The sequence below is a fragment of the Astatotilapia calliptera genome, chromosome 5 (assembly GCF_964374335.1).
Source record: "Astatotilapia calliptera chromosome 5, fAstCal68.1, whole genome shotgun sequence".
NCBI classification, from domain to species: domain Eukaryota; kingdom Metazoa; phylum Chordata; class Actinopteri; order Cichliformes; family Cichlidae; genus Astatotilapia; species Astatotilapia calliptera.
In genome coordinates this window covers 33,397,409-33,420,035 of record NC_137426.1, presented here as the reverse complement: position 1 = coordinate 33,420,035, position 22,627 = coordinate 33,397,409, and the positions used below count along the sequence as shown (strand labels likewise).

Genomic DNA, 22,627 nt, shown 5'->3' with positions numbered 1-22,627 from the left:
TACGACAGAGAAGAGCGCGAGATAGAAATCCAAGAGCGCGGACAACTCTGGCGCTCCGCACCAGCTGGTTGTATAGGCTGTAACATTAGAAAAGTGCCGAGCCTCCATCACCAACACTGGCTACAGCATAGAGACATTAATCACGGGTATTACGACGACATAATACCGAGTACGTATGTACATGACGTGCAACGGCCGCCGGAGAAATCGCTTTCGGACCGTAAACAACAGAAATAGAGGGAAATGTCCCGGTGGCCGCGCGGGTAAGATGTTAATATTTATTACCTAAATTAGCTGTGCTTATTTTATTTTTTTTAACACGGGGGATAATGTGAGTATTTAAAGTCTTCTGTTTAATACAGTCAGTTGGAAACTGCAGTCTTTACTGTTTGACCTAACCCTGCTATGCCTGGGAGCTCGCTTGTGTCTGTGCCGCCCTTTTTCCAGACACGGAAAACAGGCTTAGGGTTAAACTTGAGGCCAAACACGGTTTCTCTTAGATCTCACTAGATAAATAAATCACTGCTCAACACAGACATAATTGGCAAACAGTATGTTATTTCTGCGAGCTGTTGTCCGCGCAGTTGCTAGAAAAATAAGAACGATAATCTAGCTGTCTTCCGGACATCACCAGGGCCGGTCAGTAGTGAGTTGTCTGTCAGCTATGTTCGTCCACATCACAGTTGTTTGTCTCTCAGTGAGGATGGAGAGGAGGCCATGCATCAGGACACTGATTCTGATGTGGCAGAGCAGAGGGATGGAGGGAAAGTGAAGGTGAAATGGACTCAAGAGGAGGTATTTGTTTATTTTTATTTTTTGATATATATAATGTAAACCAGACCTTCATTTAAACATTGAAGTAAACCGACTATTTAGATGGCTTTAGAGGACAGGGATCATAAAAATGCTCATTTTTGGGTGTGTATACAGGATGAGAAGCTTAAAACGCTGGTTCAGAAACTGGGACCAAATGACTGGAAAACCATAGCCAGCTACATACCTGTGAGTCTGAACATCTTTTCTGTAAGAATGTATGTCAACAGAAATCTTTTTCAGTATTTTGAGTTTGCTTTTTTGTTTTTTAGAATCATACTGAACATCAGTGTCAGCACCGCTGGTTTAAAGTCTTGGACCCAGAATTAGTGAAAGGCCCCTGGACTAAAGAGGAAGATGAGAAGGTAGGTAGTTTAGAGGTGTTAACGGAGTAAATATGTTGTGAATAAAAGCATGCTGGTGATCTTCTTTTTTTTTAAACTTTTCTTTTTTGTCCTCTAGGTTATAGAGCTTGTCAATCTTTATGGCAACAAACAGTGGGCACTGGTAGCCAAGCACCTGAAAGGCAGACTGGGGAAGCAGTGCAGAGAGCGCTGGCACAACCACCTCAATCCCAGTGTCAAGAAGTCTTCATGGACGGCTGAGGAGGACCTCATCATCTATAAGGCTCACTGCCTGCTTGGCAATCGCTGGGCTGAGATCGCAAAACTGCTCCCTGGAAGGCAAGTAGCTACTCTGCCAGAAACAGAATTTGGCTGATATGAGCTTTTACATGCAAACTCCTGCTCTTTTCTGAATTGAATTCTTAAATTTTTAACTTAGAAAAGTTTGATACTTTGCTGTGCTTGTCAGATACTTTGTAACAACTGATGAACAATTTAATAAGCTGCCTATCTGGTGGGTCACTTGTCCTGCAATGGACTGCATGGACTCCTACACCACAGTCTTAAACTTAAACAGTAGTCCTTGTTCTGTTCTCAGCCACAAGGGACTTGTTCCAGCTAGACTGAGCCTGTAGGTCACAGCAGATCTTCGCAGCAGAGTATTGTCTACTGTTGTTTGTTGGAATCCTTTCATCCACAGGGTGTGAGACACACTTAAGAGGTAGTGTATTACATTGTTGGATGTCTCAGGAGAAGGGCCAGGGCTAGGTTGTTAGCAATAAGTCAACTTTCAAAACAAGTGCAAGGATTACTTTGTGTTGCCAAATAAAGTCAGTATGTGGGGAAACACTGCAATTCATGTCCTGATATATATTGACAGGACGGACAATGCAGTGAAGAATCACTGGAATTCGACCATCAAACGGAAGTTAGAGATGGGCTTCTACTCCGGGGAGGTCTTCAGGCCCAATGAGCTGGAGGAGCTGTGGGCTCGTGTTAACAAGGATGGTCAGGTGGGCTGTGTTTCCATGATGTCCTCCTCTATGATACAAGATACAAAAGATATGTATGGTGAGATACAGAAATTGGGTTCTTCTCATTACACAGGTGCCCAGTTGCTCTCAAGACAGTTCAGACAAGGACTCTGAGCAGAAGATCCCTCCTTCAGTAAGTGACTGTTCGCATTCATTAAAGAAAATAACACAGTTATCTTAAGTATCAGAAACTAGTCTATGCTAGTGTTGTTATAGAATCTCCTTTTTCCAATAGCTGCAAGAAACGTCAGCTAAAGCTGGCACCAGCAAAGCTGGGCCGTCAAAGTCTGTTCCCTCTCCAACCAACAGTCTGAGTCCCAAGAGTGAGGTGGACAGCACAGGAGCGCTGAACAGCACCAGCTGGGTGGTGGACAGCTCCGGATTTCTGTCTCCCACTGGCCCAGCTCTGAAGGAAGTGTTAGACATGGTGGATGGGGTGAATATCTACAATACTACGGGGTTATTTAAAAAAAAAAAAAAAAAACTGTCCTGGTTTTATATTGTCTATAATGTATTCTCTATACAGTTTGTCCTGCACCTGTTCAGTCTTGGCTATTTCACAGTCGTGGTTGCATGCTGACCTAACAAATAAATGTCTCTTCTGCACTAAGGATCTTGATGGCTGGTGCAACCTCGCAGCCTTTGACCTCCCCGAGGACAGTCCCAGCCCAGAGCGACATCAGTTTCGTCTGGAAGGCAGCGCCCTGCAGGAACTAAGCAAAGGCAGCAAAGGAGAACTCATCCCCATCTCTCCTGGGGGCGTCACACCCCCCTCCATACTGAGCCACCGGAGCCGAAGGTGCATCGCTTTGTCTCCCGACGCCAACAAGTCCATGACTCCTAAGAGCACCCCTGTCAAAATCTTGCCCTTTTCTCCATCTCAAGTAAGTCCCTTGTTCAGTGGTACTCGCAGTCATGTCCTATTAATGCACTCTACTGACAAATGTGTGTTTTTGCAGTTTCTCAACATGTGGACTAAGCAGGACACTCATGACTTAGAGTCGCCTCTCACGTCCACACCCGTGTGCAGCCAGAAAGCCATAGTTACCACTCCACTGCAGCGAGACAAGACGCCTCTCACTCAAAAGGAAAACTCAGTGTAAGAGTCCTCTAATTGGTGGAGGCATCTGATGGCTTCGTTTTTCATGGGTTCATCTAAAAACAGACAAATTTCTGAAGATCTGATGCCATCAAAGCATCTCCACCAACTTATAATAATGATTCTTGCACATTTTAATCTCATGTAATGTTCTTAGAATTATTAGAGTGTGTTTTTCTACAAGTACAAAGGGTTGTGGATTGAATATGTCAGATTCAATGGATTAACATTTATTACTAGTATTTTTTACATCAATTCAGTTTATTCATTTATTATATAGAACCAAATCACAACAAAAGTCACCTAAGGCACTTTATATTGTAAGGTAACACATTGTAAGACACTACAACAATAGAGAGAAAACCCCAACAATCAGGCGACCCCCCCCCCCCAATGAGCAAGCACTTGGCAGCAGTGGGAAGGAAAAACTCCCTTTTAACAGGAAGAAGCCTCAGGCAGAGGTTTGGAAACAGGACAAAAGAGACACTGTGAAAGAGAGTGAGAGATTAATAATAACTAATCATTAATTGTAAAGTGGTGTAAAAATCAGATATCGGTTTGATGCTGATTCAAGTTTGGAGAGATTAGATATTGGTGATGATGGGCTAATCGAGTCCTATGTTCAGTGTTTAATGCAGCACTTGCACTAACATAATATCTCGCCAGCACCTCAATTACTGTAACTATTCAGCCTGCTTGTGTCTTATCTGCTCAAAGCCACACGTATTAGTGAGGCGGTACACCCACCAGTGAGGGTGATCATAAGTAACGTAACACTGAGCTGAAATGAGTGGATAAAATTGGAAGTAGGATTTTTATTTTTGTCATTAACATAGTTTAAGCAGGGCCTGATGTTAATCTGAACAATGACTTCTAGCGTCTTTCTCACAGTAAGAATTATACGTTGTTAATCTAACACAGTGTATATGAACTTCTCTGTGTTCTCCTTTTTGTTTTCTCTAGTTTTGTTACACCCAACCACAAGTCTGAGCTGTGTACCCCACGAACTCCAACACCGTTTAAAAATGCCATGGAGAAGTACGGGCCTCTGCAGCCTCTGGTGAGCATCAGCATGTGCTGTCTGGGAAAACATGCTAGCTCTCGTCTTTCTTCTGTGCTGTTAACAGCCTTTTCTGCTCTTTTGTCAGCCTCAGACTCCCAACCTCGAGGACGACATAAATGAGGTCATCTTGAGAGATGCGGGGATCGACTTAATGATGCGCTTAACTCCACCCGAACAGAGGCGCAAAACTGTGGTAACTAAAAGCCGATTTTAATACATTGCACAGATTTTTAGTCATTTCAGTCAGAGGCTGGTGTCAGACTCACTTTCTGCCCAACATTTGATTCCAAGTAGGCCAGACTGGTAGATTTACTAACCTAATACACCTGCATATTGTTCCCCTTTCTTTTAGTATAAAGAAATATAATAAGATAAGATAAGATAGAACTTTATTAATCCCTCGGGTGGGTTCCTCTGGGAAATTCGACTTCCAAAAAGCACAGCACCGACAGAAGTTACAGTTACAGAATTGTTATATATATATATATATAGTTATATATATATATATATATATATAAAATACAGAGACAAATATAAATAAAATATACAAAGGGGATAAATAGAATAAATAGGAATAAAAAATAAAAATACAAGTGAATTGCACATTTCAAGTATTGAGTCTATTGCACTGTTGACTATTTACAAAAGGTATTGCACAAGGTATTGTACAGTGAGGTAAAGAGGCACTACAGCTTAGTTGTTCCCCCCTCCTTTGTCCACCTGTTTCCCCTCCCTCTCCCCTCCAGAGAGGAGTTAAACAGTTTGATGGCGTGTGGGACAAAGGAGTTTTTAAGTCTGTTAGTTCTTGTCTTGGGGAGAAGCAACCTGTCACTGAACAGACTCTTCTGATTGTTTATGGCCGTGTGCAGAGGATGCCCAGCATTGTTCATAATGTCCAGCAGTTTCTTTAATGTCCTTTTCTCTGCCACTGTCACCAGAGTGTCCAGCTTCATGCCGACCACAGAGCTAGCCTTCCTGATCAGTTTCTCCAGCCTGGATGAGTCCTTCTTTGCTGTGCTGCTCCCCCAGCACACCACAGCATAGAAAAGTACTCCAGCAACCACTGACTGGTAAAACATCCTCAGGAGCTTCCTGCAGATGTTAAAAGACCTCAGCCTCCTGAGGAAGTACAGTCGGCTTTGGGCTTTTTTTATACAGGTGCTCTGTGTTGCATGACCAGTCCAGTTTATTGTCCACCCACAGCCCGAGGTACTTGTACTTGTTGACCACCTCCACCTCCTCCCCCTCTATCTGAACCGGCAGTGGACCTGCTCTAGACCTCCCGAAGTCCACAACCAGTTCCTTAGTCTTTGAGGTGTTGAGTTGCAGGTGGTTTGTGTGACTCCATGCGACAAAGTTCCTCACCAGACTTCTGTACTCCTCTTCCTGATCATCCCAGATACACCCCATGATGGCCGTGTCATCTGCAAACTTCTGAATATGGCATAGTTCAGAGTTGTAGCAGAAGTCAGAGGTGTACAGGGTGAAGAGAAGAGGGGACAGCACAGTTCCCTGTGGTGCTCCTGTGCTGCTGACCACTGTGTCAGACGTGATGTCCTTCAGCCTGACGTACTGTGGCCTGTCGGTGAGGTAGTCGGAGATCCAAGCCACCAGGCAGGGGTCCACCTCCATCCTGTTCAGTTTTTCCTGAAGCATACAGGGCCGGATGGTATTAAAGGCACTGGAAAAGTCAAGAAACAGGATCCTGACCGTGCCTTTTCCCCCATCCAGGTGTGAGTGGGCTCTATGCAGGAGGTACAGGATGGCATCCTCCACTCCGACACCCACCTTGTATGCAAACTGTAGTGGGTCCTGGGCATGTTGTACCTGTGGTCGGAGGAGGTTGAGGAAGAGCCGCTCTAGAGTCTTCATAAGATGTGACGTCAGTGCCACCGGTCGGATACCCCATCCATTAATATGAGGCTGAGATGTATTATAAAAATAAACACAATTTTGAGTTTGTCCACTTTAGGAAGATGCTACTACAGTAAATTAAAGAAAGTCGTCATCATCATGGCTCATTAGGCTTACACTGGAAAAAATAAATAAAATAACATCATAAAATTAAAAAAATTCTGGCTAGCAGCTCAATATCTAGAATTTAATTTAAAAATCATTAGTGTTCTCTTAATTCACAAAAACTGTCTCTTTTTTTTCATCCCCATGGACCCGCTATACTAATATAGTAGTAGTGCGGGTGCTCTGACATCTTGATACTCCTGATCATAACATCCATAGTATACATATTGTGCACTAAATATCTAAAACCTGGAGTGAAACTGATCCTAGGAAAACTACTAAAAGTCTCACTAGCAGTTGTAAGTAGATGTAAGTTGCTAAAATCATCAAACTTTACAGTTCAGTTACATGTGCTGTCATGCTCTGTCAGTGATAGCAGTGTGTTTCTGCTCACATGCATCAGGTCCCTTCACTTTTGTACACTTATACTGTGGGCAGTATAACACAGTGCTAATCCTACACTGAATATTCGAGTTTAAGACACAAATGCCAAAAAACACTAATACCTGGGGCAGGGAAAGGATCTACCGCTGTTTATGACATATCCTTCCCCTACTGGCTGAATAGTCTTAGGTGGTCTTCTTTCCACTATATAGGCTGCACGGTTTTGCACTCTTTTTGTTCTGCTATGTTCCACATAATTTAAAGAAAAAAATCATTCTGAGTGCAACATGTATGAGTATAATACACCTAGAGCCGTAGCTGCAAACTGACAAATGTTAGTACGGAGGAATTCTGTTTAAAAGGGTTTTTGTAATGGTGCATGCAGGGGATGCTATTTTATTCTGTTAATGACCTTCAGCTACACAAACACTGAGCCTTTTGTAACTTGTAAAGTTTTGGAACATAGCACCTCCTTTCTTCACACTCAGGAGTTCCCACCTCGGGGCTGTCAATCACAGTTGTCACACACAGAAAGCAGCCTTGTTCAGTCGCTGTACCCAAAGCAGGCTCTTACTGCCACCACTCTGTGAGAATGCTTTGAGCTAAGAGCTGCTGACAGCTCATTGCTACCCTCCTTCCATTCTTCACTCAGATATTTTTAACAGACCTTGTTTCTCTTTGCCGATTTGATCGTCTTTTATTGCCAGCATCGCCCTCCTATGAAGAAAGTGCGTAAGTCGTTGGCGCTGGATGTAATGGACTGCCAGGTGATGCCTACATCCAAACGTAAATCAGCCAAACACAACATCAAGGTAAAGTGTGTGGAAACGCTTTATTAGCCTGCGTGTGGTTTAGTCATATCCTAATTCTTGATATTTGGTCCTTACTTTTTTGGCCACAGGAAGAACCGATGTTGATTTCTGTCAGCTCTTCACCACTTAGCAGCAAGCGGCACGAAAACATTTTGGATCAGGGCTTCCTTTTGGGACCAAGTGACAGTGCCATATTTCCCAGCACAGTCCCCCCAGTTCCAGTATGTTCCACCTTTTTGCTCTTTTGAGAGGAGTTATAAGTGTAATCAGAGTGTGAAGTCATTTACATCTGTTTATGGGTTTTTTTTTCCTCCACAGATGTCAAAGGAATGGGAAATGGTTGTTTGCGGACAAACTAAAGACCAGTTAATAATGACAGAAAAAGCCCGGCGCTACCTTCGCTCACTAAAATCCCACGCTCCTAGCCGGGCTCTGATCCTGTCCTGAGATGGCTCGTGTTTTTACGCCAAAATGTTACTTATCCAGAACTAACAGTTGCTATTTTCCCATTTCTCCTGAGGGCCTGGTGTACTTTGTGGCGGAGAAAGAGTCACGTCTTGTAAGGTTAGCGCCATGTTTGAACAACACGTTAGCGATCAGGTTATTGACAGTGTTAGGCCTGTCTGAAAGAGAATGTTGCTTTTAGATGTAGAGTCAGGCTGCCAGGCATGTTTAATTCCATAGTTGTTATTTCAGTGTTTGAAAAGAACGAATGAATGTTGAGGGGGAAGAAGAAGAATGTGTAAATGAAAAATCAAGGCTGTATAGTTTTGCCATCACTGGGGGGAAAAAAAAGGTTTTACATGTGATTAAACAGTTTTTTTAACATTGTGTTTTGTACAAAGGTTGCCCCTCCATATCCATGTTCTGTGTTATAGAGGATTTACAGGTTGAACAGTAATGCATGAAGGGAACACTTATTGTAGGATCTATTTAGCATGTATAGATTCGTTTTATGATGCATTTCGGTACACACAAATTGTAGCTTCCCACACATTGGAGAGAAATTGACACTAATCATATCTCTAAAGATGAGGAGCTACCCATCAAGATGCGTACATCTCAAGTTTTAATCTGTAATAGTCATTTATGTGAGATGTAGTGAAGGTGTAAAAGTGTTCCAACTGTTGGTGTGAAGGGGATTATAAATAATGTGACACTGTAAATAGAGTTGACTGTTTGCTCTGTCATACAAGAATGTTGCAGAATTGAATAAAATACTGATATGTTCAATACACTTGCTGTTTGATTATGCTGCTGCAACTTTGTGATGCAGTCCTGACAAATTAAGGTGTATAAAATAGGCTTTGTTTTAGTTGGAATGTGCTGAAAGTGTGGTCTAATAATTGGAGCCTGTCTTAGTTTATGCAACATTTTGTTCAATTATGTTTATATGGCACCAATTCACAACATTTGAATCGGGTCACATTATATTACAAGGCAAAGACCCAACAATCAGGAAGCCTCAGCAGGTTAAAGGTTAGAGGTTAAAGTTCTTTCCTAGCTTGAGTTGGAGTTGTCCAGGTAACTTAAATTAAGATATTAACTTTCAGAATTTTCCAATCACATTTTCTTAATGCAAGATCTAAATTTCTGAGTACACAGGAATGTGAAAAAACAATTTCCTAAGGCTCTATGTAAGCCTGTGAAAAATTCAAAAACAAACTGTTTCCATTGAAAGTATCAGTGTAAGTGGAGTACACTTAATGTACTCACCATCAGCACAAGAAACCACCTCGATAAAAACAGGTTTTGGCAGTTGACTCACGTGGTATACTTTAGGGTGACCATATTTTGATTTCCACATAAGAGGACACTTGGCCCGGTCATGAAGAACTTTAATAATACCGTTTGCTTCAAGAAAACTTTAACATTATTAAACGACGAAAACTTCTCTATGCGGTTAATGAATGGTGAAATAAAAAAAATGTCATATAGGCTTTTACAAGTCAAGTGCAAAAAAAGAGCACAGTTGGTCACATTAGTGTACTTTTAAAATTAGTTGTAAAATGCTTACAATTTAAATGCGGTTTTTATAAATGAAAAACAAAAACTAAACAAGTCCGATTTGCAAATACTACTTTACAGTGATATCGGTAGCTGTATAGGTACAAAAATCTAGAAATTTCCTGAAAGCATCCAGAATCCTGTTGCAGTATGGCGACGGCACAGCTGATATTTGCGAACATGATCTACAGTTTGCATTCGATGTCAAAGAATGTACATATAGACCATTATTTTATTTACAGTGCGTCTTACACGTATACAAAGTATTTATATATTAAAATAATAATAATAAAAATGATAATTTTAGTGGGCATTTATTTTTAAATGCAACGTGTACAGCCGGATATCCCCCTACTGACAGGTCGCGCTCTGAGACACCGGAAGTAATCGTCGCTTTTGGTGACGCTGCATTAGACCTCAAGACATGGACCGGTCTAGTGAGTACATTCCTTTACAAAACGCCGAATTGAATGTCATTTATGTGCATCTTTGGTTTTATTCATGTCGTGTAAGCTTTTGTTGAAATGCAGGTTTTATCGTTGGTGGAAAAATACCGCTCTGTGCTCGCAGTGTGCCGTTTCCTACTGACGTTAGCTTGCTGGCTCGTAGCTAGACCTGCACGAGCGAGCGTTACATGAATGAATGAATTGTATGTTGAGAAGCTATTATAAAAATGTATTATTCTGTTTATTATATATTTAATTTTGTGTTTATGAATTCACCTTTCGAGCAGCAGCCGGCGTCAGATTACTTAGTCCATGCTGTGTGTCCGCAGGGCTGTTCGGGTTGTTCTTTCTCAGCCTGGCTCTTTCCGGAGCTCAGGCGCTCACACCGTCACATTACCTCTCCCTGTCTGATGTGGCCCGACTGCAGAACCTCCTGAGCCAGCAGTTCACTGACCTGGAGTCCGCATACTACTCAGTTGTAGGTCTGACCAAGCTGGGAGCGACAGTTCCCGATCACGAAGTGAGAAAAACAGTCCTTCATTATTTGCATATGTAATATATGGACTCTAGACTCCCATCGGTCTTCACTATGTGGCTGTTTTGCATTTGTTTGTTTTTAGGATGTGTGCCAGTTTGTGAAATCTCAGCTTGATTCCACTAGTGTTGATTCACTCTTCTTTGCTGCTGAGATCAGTCGTGCCATTTCAGGATGTGAGGTATAAAAATATTTTATGGTGTCTCTCTGTCTGTTATCCCTTCTTTCTGTTAGAGATAAGTGTAACAGAAATGCATGAATTACATTTGTGTGCATTGTTTTTGTTTTTAACTCTTTAGATCCCTGTATCCAACGAAACCCGCGACCTCCTCCTGGCTGCAGTCAGTGAAGATTCGACCATGACTCAGATTCATCGGGCTGTGACTGCTCTCAGCTCTCTTGGGCTTCCTCTTGCTTCCCAGGAAGTTGTAGGTTCCTTGACAGCCCGGATCAACAAAGAGGATAATGTTATGGCGTAAGTGTTAGATGCTTTTCAGTTGTCATTACCAAAAAAATACAATAAAAATAAAGAGAGTCTATGCATCTTATTTTACAATAAATGGGTGTTCTCTTTGGACAGCATCACCATGGCTCTGCAAACAGCATCCCAGCTTTCCCAGCAGGCAGAGCTCGGAGGAATACTGGAAGAAATTGAGGTGAACTTTAAAACTACCACCAGATGGTGCTGTCTCACTATTTTTTGATTTATAGCAAGAAATCCTATATCTTCAAAATGGGCCCTATTGTATTTACTTATGGTTTTATATTTTTAGTCTTTGACCCTAAAAGGATTGCTTTGCATGATGTAAAGCTGCAAATGATCCACATTTGTGTTGCACTAGGCCTTGGGACAGCCTCTTTGTTCAAATGAGGCATTTTAGTTTCCTTCTGGTTGGCTTCTTTTTACCAGTCACAAGGTGTGAACAACAGATGAGCTGAGCAAGTCAGTGATATCCTCTCTCAGTGACAGTAAGGAGTCAGGAGTAAAAAAAACCTCTGAAGTCTGAACTTTTGACTCGGAGGTGTTACTTGTACATATGCTGACCTTGGCTTTGTTTAATAAGAGTATCTATCACTGCAACAATATGCACGACAGAAATTAAGGTAAATTCTAACTCCCCTTCTGATGGCTTTTCCCTTCCAGGATCTGACAGCTCGCTTGGATGACCTCGGTGGCCTCTACCTCCAGTTTGAAGAGGGACTCGAAGCAACCGCCATGTTTGTGACCGCTGCTTATTCCCTGTCAGATCACATGGACATGGAGCCTCCTATCAAAGAGGTCTGATATCTGTTTGTGAGGTGCTGTACCAGCTGAAGTTATATCGATTTGGCTTGGTATTGATGGCAAATGTTCTCTTCACACAGGATCAGGTCATCCAGCTGGTGAATTCTATCTTCAGCAAGAAATCCTGGGACTCTCTGGCTGAGGCTTTCAGCGTGGCAAGCGCCGCCGCTGCTCTGTCCGGCAACCGCTTCCACGTACCGGTAGTCGTCACTGCCCAGGGCCCAGCTACTGTTTCCCACAGCCAGCCAACCCTGCAGGTACACATGATGGATCGTGTTCTATCTACAGCCCTCAGTGTGGTTTTTAATCACCTCACAGTCACATCACCCTGTCTCTCTCTCTTTCTGATTCACAGCTCCTTGTCACTGATGTCATGTCTCAACCACTAGACTCAGCCAACGTGGTGGTGGAATCTGCATACGCTGTGGCCTCGAAGGCTGCTATTCTCAACCAAGCACCATTCACAATTAATGAGTATGTATAAGAATCCAAATGTATGTTAGCTGTACAGTCGTCTCTCAAGTTCCCCAGAAGTTGAGATTTATCCCCAACGACAGGGTAAACTCCAGTATTAAAGCAAACAGTTGTCATTGGCTGTAGATTGTGTTTCTAATCCTCTTTACATAATATCCCAACGTACTTTCATTTTACAGTAAATTGTGACTGCAACCCCAGCTGTTATACTGAGTTCTTCTTATTTTCTCCTTTTCAGCGGCGTCTTTGAACTGAACTTCATGTCCAGCCAGCCAGCCAGCGGATATTACCAGTTCACCATTGCAGTGACCGGGGACAGCCGGCTGGTTGCCAATCATGTCGAGGTACGTTTTTTTTCTTGCTGCATTTAGCTGGAATTGGCATGCACAATAATAGTCATTGTTATTTTTCCAATCAGTGGTTCTTTATTTAGGTTTACAGTGACTCCTTTTCCCTTTTGTCAGGGGTATATGTAAAATAAATCATTGTAATAACACACAATCAGAACAATAAGAAAAGTAGTCTTAGACCCCCCCTTAACTAATATGAAATATTTGCCTGAGGCCTGTAGTCTGCACCTAAGGTCACTTTTAATTGCTGCTGTTTTGAAGCAAATATGTGACTCGTTAGTGTTTGCAGAGCAAAGCAACAAGCAAATATGAAAAAGTCAAAAAAAAAAATTTCATTTTTTCTTTAACTAAAAAGCTTAAAATACACACAGCTCTCTGTTAGTCACATGTTATGTTACGTTAGGGCAGTGGTTCCCAAACTTTATTTTGCTGGGCCCCCCTTTGTTTTACAAGAAAAATGTTCGCGCCCTGCGCGCGCACAAACACATCCTCCAACCACACACACCCATATTTTGCTCCATTGCGGTTTATTTCACACCTCAAACATTTAGTAAACAATTAAGCAAATACAAGTAATCTGCAATAAATTACAGGTAATAATAAAATAAACTACTAACTCTTGTACGGTACGTCCACACCTACACGGGTATTTTTGAAAACGCAGCTGTTTCTATGTGCTTGGGCCTTTCGTCCGCACCTAAACAGCGTTTCAAATCACCGAAAACTGAGATTTTTTTTAAAACTCCTTTTTTATGTTTACGTGTGGACGAGGAATACAGAGTTCGTAACACAACGTCAAAGGTGTGTGCCTTTTTTTCACGTCACGCTGTGCGCCACGTTATTGTTTACGTGAGATGAATTGCAGAATGGCAGATAGAGACAAAATACTGTTAATCTTCAGGTTTTACATGTTTACATATACACACGCAGTTACTGTCCCTCCATTTACAAAGGCAGAGGCGTCACAGTGGGATTATTTTACGTGTAGTTGTTTTTTTTCCTGTGTAATAATATTCAACATTACTATCAATCCATTTTTCAAAAAATGCCTCTCTGTGCAAAATGGGTTTAAAAACAAACAGCTGTGGGATCCTGTTTGTCCGTGATTTGAACAGCCCAGCGCTGCTCCCGACGCAGGGAAAACCAATCCTGCAGGGGAGACCTACCTCGGCACTTGTGCAGGTGAAGCCAAAGGGCAGACATGCTTCACCATATTTTCTAGTCTTTGGCTTAGAATGAAGTTGGTTTGGAAACATATTCCGCGATGCTTCATCTCCTGCTTTGCGTTTGTGTGGGCGCCCCGTGCTAGCAGTGTCCAAGCCTCCCCCCCCCCTTTTCATACCGCGCCCCCCCTGCAATGGCTCTGCGCCCCCACTTTGGGAAGGTCTGCGTTAGGGCATGTCGCGTCTCTTTCTTCATCCTCGTCTTTATATGTAGCCACAAACATCCTCCCAGCTGTTGTACTGTTATCCTACCTTGAAAGATGACATTACCCAGAATACCATTCTGTAAATATGAAAGATTTGGAAAGTGTTCATATTTCAAACACTGTTACGTGCTTTGATTTCAGGAAGCTGTTGATTATTAAAGCAAAACTTATGTGAATAGGTGGAGATGTTTGGCCATAATGTACATCTACCATGTTTGGGAAAAACCAAACACGGCACATCAGCACAAACTCTTCTTCTTTCTGGCAGTAAAGTTTGGAATGGCTGAAAGAGAAAAGAATCAACATGTTGTAAAGGTCCAGTCAAAGTCTAGAACTCAACCTGATCAATATGCTGTTGATCTTAAGAGAGCTGTGCTTAAATTAATGCCTTAATCAAATATAGTCAAACCTCAATGAGCTGACGCAGTTTTGTAAAGAAGGGTGGGGTCAGAATTCCTCTACAACGATGTGAGAGACGGATAAAGTCGTACACAAAACAGTGACGGTGGTTCTGCTAGCTGTTGAATGTTGGGGTGTGCTTAGTTTTGAACAGCGCTGCATAGACTGCATAGAAAACTTTCCTTTTAATGAATATACTACAAGTGTAGCTTGAGCTTCAACTTCTTAAACTGTGTCCACACAAAATGATTCCCTTTGAAGCTGACAGCTCATCGCTTGCACACGTTCCAGGCTCCAGTTGCCTAGGTAACCCTTTAATGCATTTACTACTAGGTCATATCTCAATCGAAAGTATCCTGCACTCGCATTGGTACTCGCTTTCCGCCAACTTTGCATCCCAGTGATTATTTTACTCGATCACTTTCTGTGGGCTCTGGTCGCTACGTGTGGATGCAGCTCTAACTCCTGTAAAATCCACAATAGGCATTTTGGTTTATTGAGTGCTGTTTGACTTATTATTGACTTAATATTCATATAATTAAAGAAATTACTGCATGTATGCTGATACATCTGGTGTACTGCCCATCCCACTAACCAGCAGGCTGTTTGTATTAATGACAAAGTGCCTGCTGTTGGGCTTGTGGAAACGGTGGTCCTCTACAGCTTCAGGAGCTTTCTTTCACTGCTGATGTTCAGTTATGGCAGAAATCAGAATAGTTTTGGTCAGTAATGAGTTTGCAATTATTAACACGAGTGCTCTACAATCTTTATGTATTTCCTAACTTAAAAACATGTTTGTTTTTTTCAGCAGATTGAACTTTAGCTACAATCTAACTGAAAACCAAATAAATAAAACTTGATCAGGGAGATGTGGTTATGCAGATGATCTTGTTTTCTATATAATTAAAAACAAAAATTAGAAGAACATATTTGTGCAGCTCTTGTTCATTCATATTGAGACATGACAAAGCTGGAGGGTGGGGTATAGCAGGATACTGTGCAGTATGTGGGAACAATGGTGCACGTCATCAGACAGTCTCTCCATGGAGACTGTCAGGATATTTCACCTGGTTGTTCGCAGGAGAAGTGCCGTAAAATGCTCTGTGTCCAATGGAAAAGGGAACACGAGAGAGAGAAGTACAAAATCAGGCTGCTTTCTTGGCTCCTCGCAGCTGGCCAGTCACGACATGAAGTGGATGTGAACCCAGTTACAGAAATCGTTGGACAGACCACTCTAACGTGGTGCTGGTGTGTGTGTGTGTGTGTGTGAAGTACCTGCTGCACCAGTTTAAAATTTGTGTTCATTCAAGTCCAGCAGCTTGGAGAAGGAAAGCAGAAGAAGGAAAGGAGAAGGAAAAACAGGGATCCATCATTTCTTAAATGAATAAAGAAATAATTATGTTTATAAGGTTCTCATCAGCAAGTATTTTATTTGCCATGTACTTTGTGGGGAAAAAAAAAAAAAGTAAAATCATATGTCAGTCCAGCAAACCTCTGATCCGAGGGATGATGGCACCGTCTTGAAGTTGGCACTTGTAGTTCTCATTTTGCTCTTTTGCAGTCTCGGTGTAGTCACGTATGGACCAGCTCTCCATCTGCTACACATTTTGGTTGGAGTGGCCCTCCGGGGCTGCTGATGCAAGCTTTGGTCCAGCTACTGTTGAGTTGGATTCTGCGATCCTCTCTGGGGAAGCAGCTGAATGCTGTTGAGTTTTTCCACAGTAGCATATTAAACCATATTAAGGAGACATTTGAGCAGTGATTAAACTTTGAAAACAAGAGTAAAGGGATTGTCCACTCCTTTTAGATCCATCACAGATGTGTAGAATGTGATTTGCATCCAGGATAATCTGTTCAGGCTTTAATATACCCGGGCTGCCTGCCCGTGTGCAGGCTGTGTGGGGAACCACTGAATTCTCATTGCATTGTTTGTGCACACACTTTGACTACTGTACTCATGACTCTGCTTTGTACTCTGTCTCCACCTGTAGCTTAAAGTGAAGGTGTCCACAGAGGTGGCTGTGACCAACATGGACCTCTCTGTGGTGGATAAGGACCAGAGCATCGGCACAAAGACCACCAGGTTGGAAATCAAATTTAAAAAGTGGTGCCAGCTTTTGTTGATCCACCGTAAGAGGAAAGTAAAATACTAAAAGATTTTCATCTGTTTTTGTCTTTTCTTTTTGGTAAATACACATGCAGGGTGGACTATCCTTCCAAAGCTAAGAGCTCCTTCACAGCAGACAGCCACCAGAACTTTGCCATGTCCTTCCAGCTGGTTGACATTAACACTGGAGTGGAGCTCACACCTCACCAGGTGTGTAATCAGAGTGTGACAGGAACACATGTCTACAGCAAACTGCTGACAGAACACTTGTTTCTGACTTCGTCTGCTTTTATAGTCTCGTTTGTGACCATACGGCCTAGTCAAACGCAAGAAGACACACACTGGTTATGGCAGGAGGGTGAGCTCAAACCCTCACCTGATGTCAAAAACCTGTTTCTTGTCCATGTTGCAGACCTTTGTACGGCTGCACAATCAGAAAACTGGCCAGGAGGTCGTGTTTGTGGCCGAACCCGACAGCAAGAACCTGTACAAGTTTGAGTTGGACACAGCCGAGCGGAAATCGGAATTCGACTCCATCTCTGGCACCTATTCTCTCTACCTCATCGTTGGAGACGCCACTTTAGAGAATCCCATCCTGTGGAACGTGGTGAGTGTCTGAGGCCTGTTGGCGATAGCGAGTCCTCGCTGACGTAAACCCTGCTCACCCACTTTTAATCTTTTGAAAGGCCGACGTCATTCTGAAGTTCGTGGATGAGGAGGCCCCGGCAACAATTCAACCTAAGACTCTTTATGTACCCAAACCAGAGATTCAGGTACTAGTTATGCTCTCTTAACATCTCATTTACTGGCTGATGATAGAATGAAACCAGCTTGATTTTAACAATCTCCTCATGTTTGTGCAGCATCTGTTCAGAGAACCTGAGAAGAAGCCCTCCACAGTGGTTTCCAACACCTTCACTGCACTCATCCTGTCTCCCTTCCTGCTGCTGCTCATTCTGGTAATAATAATAATAATAATAATAATAATAATAATAATAATAATAATAATATGTTTGTACAAAATGTTTCCCTTTTTTTTTTTTTCCACTCTCCATCTAGCTGTGGTTTCGTATACGTATGGAAGTAATTTGCTATTTAAAGAGACACACCTACAAACAAACCTATTTCATTATCAGTCCAAGCTTTCCCTGATAGCTCGTCCGCCTGTGCTATTGCTCTGTGCAGTGATCTTTTTTTCCCCTGTTGAAAAGCTCTTCAGTACGAAGCCTTCACAGACAGTGAATGAGACTCTAGTCCACTATGACTATAATACTTGTTTTAATTTGAAATCACAAAAGCTATAGTGTATTTTTCCCCTGGCATTTTCAGTGATGAATAATAGTCATTGTTGCCGTGGATCAGTTCATTGTGCGTTAGGTGGTAAACAATTTTTTTGGCTCTTTTGTCCTCTTGCAGAGGACGAAAAATCACATTGTGTTTTATTCCCCTCTCTCCTCTGTAGTGGGTCAAGCTCGGCGCCAACATCTCCAGCTTCAGCTTCTCTCCGAGCACCATCCTGTTCCATCTGGGACACGCAGGTTAGTCCCCGTGTTTGAAATGAAATCTTTGCCACAGACTCGACTTTTTTCCAGCTTCTCTGCCTGCTGTTTGCCCGCTGTTGTTCTACACGATGAGCGAATTGCTGTAAGAACAGCTGACATTACGCAGAATGATTATTCTAAGTATGCATTATTCATGAAATTCCCCAAACACCTCTGTGACATTAAGTCAGTTTTCCATGTGCGGAATTTAGCAGCCAAAAGAAGCAAAAATTTAAACCCAGAAAAGCACGACAACAGGAAATGCAAATTTCTGCTCATTTCCATCATCACTATTGTTGTGCAAATTGCTCTCCAAAGTAAACATCTGGTGGGGCTACATCTCCCATGAAGTGTCAAAACCACTGAAATCGAGGGCACTTCATGATGACACAAAAGTGCGACAGGCAATTGTGACAGGAAAACAATGCAGAATTCCAGCAGACTTAGCTCTGTGCGTTTTTTATCACCACAGAGTTCAGTGTTCTCGTCACGCCACACAGATCCGATGCTTCACCTGCCACAGTGCTCTCTTTAAAGGGAGGTTTGTGTTTTAGGCATAAAAAATTTCCTTCGAAGTGCCGTGTCTCCCGATGTCTCTGTGCACACGTGGCAAAACCTTCATGGCTCTGTAACAGTTTAATGTAATTTTTAACGCAACTTAAAACATTTTCGTGGAACATTTGTGCTTTCTTAGTGGCCGCTTCCCAGAATATAAAGGGAAAAATGTGTGTTCCCCAACCAGTTAGCAAATGTTGGCTGGTTACTGCTGGGTGAAACCAGTTGCACAGGGTAGTGTTTTTAGAACCAGAATGGGATAGGAAACCTATCTCATGTTAGTGACTGGCAGCAACCTGCCACAACTACTTGCTAACTGGGTCGGGTTCAGTTTTTCTTAGACCAGCGGCTCCCTGGGGATCACTAAACAGTCACTAGGCTGAGGGACTCTTAGAAGTTTAAATATTTAAATATTGGACTCATTTAGTGTGACCCGTAACAAGTGACTGAGCCCATAAACTCATCAGCAACGTGTTTGCAGATGTCAGGACAGAGCGTGGTTTCTGTAAGCTTTGTAGGATGAGCCATTAGGAAGAAGCCACTTGTTAAATGCTAGTTGAGTTGGCATGTTAATTAACCAGCTAATGTGATCCATGATACTAACACATGTAGGCTATAGTGTAAGTTTTAGAGTGAATGACGTGACAGCACAATGGCTACTACAGCGCAACAGGATGGTGGCTGCAGTTCTGTTAATGGCTGTTGCTGGCTGTCCAAACCACAGGACCACTGTAATACTTCCAGTAAAAATATTAAAGGTTTTATTCTATAATTATTTCCTTTTGTTACCATGAAGATATATGTCAAATTCAAAGGACTATGGCTCAGTATATCATAGCATTGGAGCATTCTATATGTTGTGAAGGAGTGGAGATGGGGAACTTGGCTGGGTGGTCATTAATGTTCAAATCTATTTGGCTGTTTCATTTCAGCCATGCTGGGCCTGATGTACGTCTACTGGACCCACCTGAACATGTTCCAGACTCTGAAGTACCTGGCAATCATCGGCGGTGTAACTTTCCTTGCCGGAAACCGCATGCTGGCCCAGAAAGCAGTGAAGAGGTACGCCTGCCAAATGCGACTGGCACAAATGGCTCCTAGAGAGTCCTTAATGGTAGAGAGAAAGCCTAGCCCTTTTCCAGATAACAAGGACTTCAGTGCTGTGAGGCTTCTAGGTAGTTCTTATCTCCAAACTTGAGGGAAAGTGCCTATTCTATATTCGTAGCTGTTCAGTGGGCCTGCAGAGGCTAATTTCGATATCAGGCTCTCTGCCAGTAGAAGAGCTTGTGCATACTTGGAAAAGGAGAGAAGAACAGCAGCAAGATCTAAAGGAGTGAAAGCAGTGATGATATCAGGGGCAATTTCTTCACCGTGATTATGTAGAGCTCTTTGAGGGCCAGAGTGAGCAATTTGTCTCTGACTCGAGAGCTCGCTTTGTAATTGTCCGCCTTTACCTCTTGATCTCACAACAGCCCATTTAACAACGTAGAAGATTTCAATTAACGATTTCACCAATGTCATTCTCCAACTGAGGACTTTGTCCCTTCTTCCAGGCTAGTTTTTGTCTCGTGAAGCTCTTTTCTTTTCTTTAACCCTTCTATCCACACCTCGCTGTGTCTTACAGGATTGCTGCAGAGCAAAGTAGTAGATTGGCAAAGTATAGAAGCCTTCGATAAAGCCTCCCCCATATGTAACAAATGAGTCGGTTCTGCTTCCAGGCTGAAGTAAGGGCATCCTCACAGACTGCATCCACTGCGCATTTCCATAATGTCTCGCAGCGTGCATGGCTGTGTGGTGCTCATTCTAACTCCGAGTGTTCACATGTACTTGCTGCCACCCCCCCCCTCTGGTTTGCCTCTTCACTCATCCCACCACGATCACTGCAACCATAGCCATGCAGCCACTTGGACAGTCCCTCCATTGTGTTGTCTAACACTCGTGGTTCTGGTTGTACCATTACATTTGAGAGATGTGTTTTGTGTCCATGTCCGTGCATCGTCCACGACTTGAGAGATTTTGGTCATGATGGTTGCTCTGTGTTTTTGCCTACTTACACTGTGTTTTTGTGGTAGGGTGCACAATCAGAATGCATGATCCATGATTTGTCAGTGATCAGGTGCTCAGTGAGAACCCAGAGAGGTTCTCATTCATTCATTCATTGTCATGTCTGTAATAACTAATGCTTGTTTTTGTATCTCTCCACAGAAATCAGAAAAAATAGGGGCAAGAAAAAAGAAGATGATTGTTTTGTTGTTTCCATCAAAACCTTGTTTTGTTTTTTGTTTGTTTTTTTTTTTGCTTTTTTTTAAGAGAAAATGGGACGAAAAGTTGAAAACTTCAAAGCATGCAGTTTGTCTGTGTTGCCAAATGGAAGAAATTGAAATATCACCACGTCTCTGGGAGTCTGGAATAACACTCAGTGCAGAGGACTGTGGAGCTACTGATCATTGCACTTCATCTTCCTGTGAGATTTGTTTTCTTATTGCGAGCTGTTTTTGTTGGTTTCTTTTTTTTTTGTTTGTTTGTTTTTTTAAACCTGGGTTTGTCCCGCCCCCCTCCTTATTTTATTTTTTTTTTTTTGGTACATTCCTCTTTTTTGTCCCTCAGCTCACCTCGTAACATTTTTCAACTGTTAATGAACCATATTGGCAGTAATACTGACACATGGAACATTTCTGTGGCTGTTTCCTATTTGATACAGAGTCGATGTCTCTGAGAAAGTCTGTTAATAAGTAAAAAAAGAGGGCAATTTGAGGATGTTTTTGTAAAGAAGAACAGGAAATAAAGGTGCTGGGGAGGTCAAGTCTCACGTGTTTCTTTCTTTTTCTTATTATAGAGAAGAATATGAGCTCAGTGGGTTTTTTGTGTATGTCAAATTGATTATATATATATCTCTTATATATTTTATTTTTTTGTCATCACAGTAGGGGAGAAAGAAATGATATTTGCTTGGGTAAAAACATTCTTCTTTTTCCAGCTACAATCTAAAGGTGTCTCCTAAACACATTAGATAAATGATAAATGTACTTGCACTGCCATAGTACTTTCTTAATCAAAGTCACACTGCTGCTTTTAAAAGCTACACCTTTAGTGATCCCACAGACTCCACTGAATGCATCAGAGGCCATTCAGGGTTCAGTATCTCACCTAAGGACTCTAAGGTGCTTGAACTGGAATAGCCAGAGATTGAACTACTAACCCTCTGATTGGTAGATGACCTGCTCTATCTCCTGAGCCACAGCAGCCTCAAATTTATTGCAGGTCTGAGTGGAGGGCGGCTACATGTACTGAATGCAAATGAGCAGATTGTGGGAATAAAAATAAAAAGCACAGCATAGGGAAAAAAAAGTGGAGAGTTCGCTATTTTGTAGTGCAGTCAGAATATAACCTATTACTATAGCTTATATAAGATAAAAGATGAATACTTTTATCTCCAAAAGTTAGGAATTTATTGTGAAAAATGCTTCGTCTGATAAAAATATATCACAGAATAAAATTATTAGTATTTTAAAAAAAGTCTCTAAGCAAGGAGCTGAAAGAAAACGAAACCAGCAGTGTGGCACTAAACAAAGTATTTTATAGTTATCTGAAAACTGCTTTACATCTGTATTTACAAATGGACGCCAGCATTAAGTGAAGTAGCTGTCATCATTTTGTGATGTTTTCAGTAAGTCTTGTAATCATTGATGCAGAGAAAATGACCTGAGGGAGATTTATTGTCCTTTACGTAGAAGGCATCAGTGTGTTCACAAAGAGCCAAACATGTTTGGCTCTTCTCCTGCACACAGTGGAGCAGGCTGGAGGAAGCATTAGGAACAGAGAGCAACTTTTATCCTAAACATTAAGAATCACTCATAGAAATCACATCAAAAGCTCGTCACTTGGACTCACGTGGATTGTGGATAACACACCCTGATTAATTCAAAGTCAG

The 22,627-nt window shown here is 42.1% G+C and overlaps 2 protein-coding genes across 3 annotated transcripts; both read left to right on the top strand.

The window, feature by feature from the left end:
• Positions 1-18: 18 nt before the first annotated feature.
• Positions 19-8,803, top strand: mybl2b (MYB proto-oncogene like 2b). Its single transcript, XM_026168969.2, has 15 exons — positions 19-263; positions 699-795; positions 931-1,002; positions 1,086-1,178; positions 1,276-1,496; positions 2,038-2,170; positions 2,265-2,324; positions 2,427-2,627; positions 2,803-3,075; positions 3,151-3,290; positions 4,254-4,350; positions 4,439-4,546; positions 7,464-7,568; positions 7,658-7,789; positions 7,887-8,803. Exons 1-15 carry the CDS (start codon positions 244-246, stop codon positions 8,013-8,015), a joined length of 1,881 nt encoding a protein of 626 aa, XP_026024754.1. The 5' UTR covers positions 19-243; the 3' UTR covers positions 8,016-8,803.
• A 1,072-nt stretch (positions 8,804-9,875) lies between these two features.
• rpn2 (ribophorin II) lies at positions 9,876-21,499 on the top strand. Of its 2 annotated transcripts, XM_026168967.2 has the most exons (18): positions 9,876-10,012; positions 10,351-10,541; positions 10,642-10,737; positions 10,856-11,031; positions 11,137-11,212; positions 11,701-11,835; positions 11,922-12,098; positions 12,197-12,315; positions 12,554-12,659; positions 16,485-16,576; positions 16,696-16,810; positions 17,013-17,207; positions 17,287-17,373; positions 17,464-17,559; positions 18,063-18,138; positions 19,629-19,758; positions 20,321-20,420; positions 20,902-21,499. In XM_026168967.2, exons 1-17 carry the CDS (start codon positions 10,000-10,002, stop codon positions 20,370-20,372), a joined length of 1,932 nt encoding a protein of 643 aa, XP_026024752.1. In that variant the 5' UTR covers positions 9,876-9,999; the 3' UTR covers positions 20,373-20,420; positions 20,902-21,499. The 2 variants fall into 2 exon arrangements, with proteins under 2 accessions (XP_026024752.1, XP_026024753.1); XM_026168968.2 differs by lacking the exon at positions 20,321-20,420.
• Positions 21,500-22,627: the final 1,128 nt, after the last annotated feature.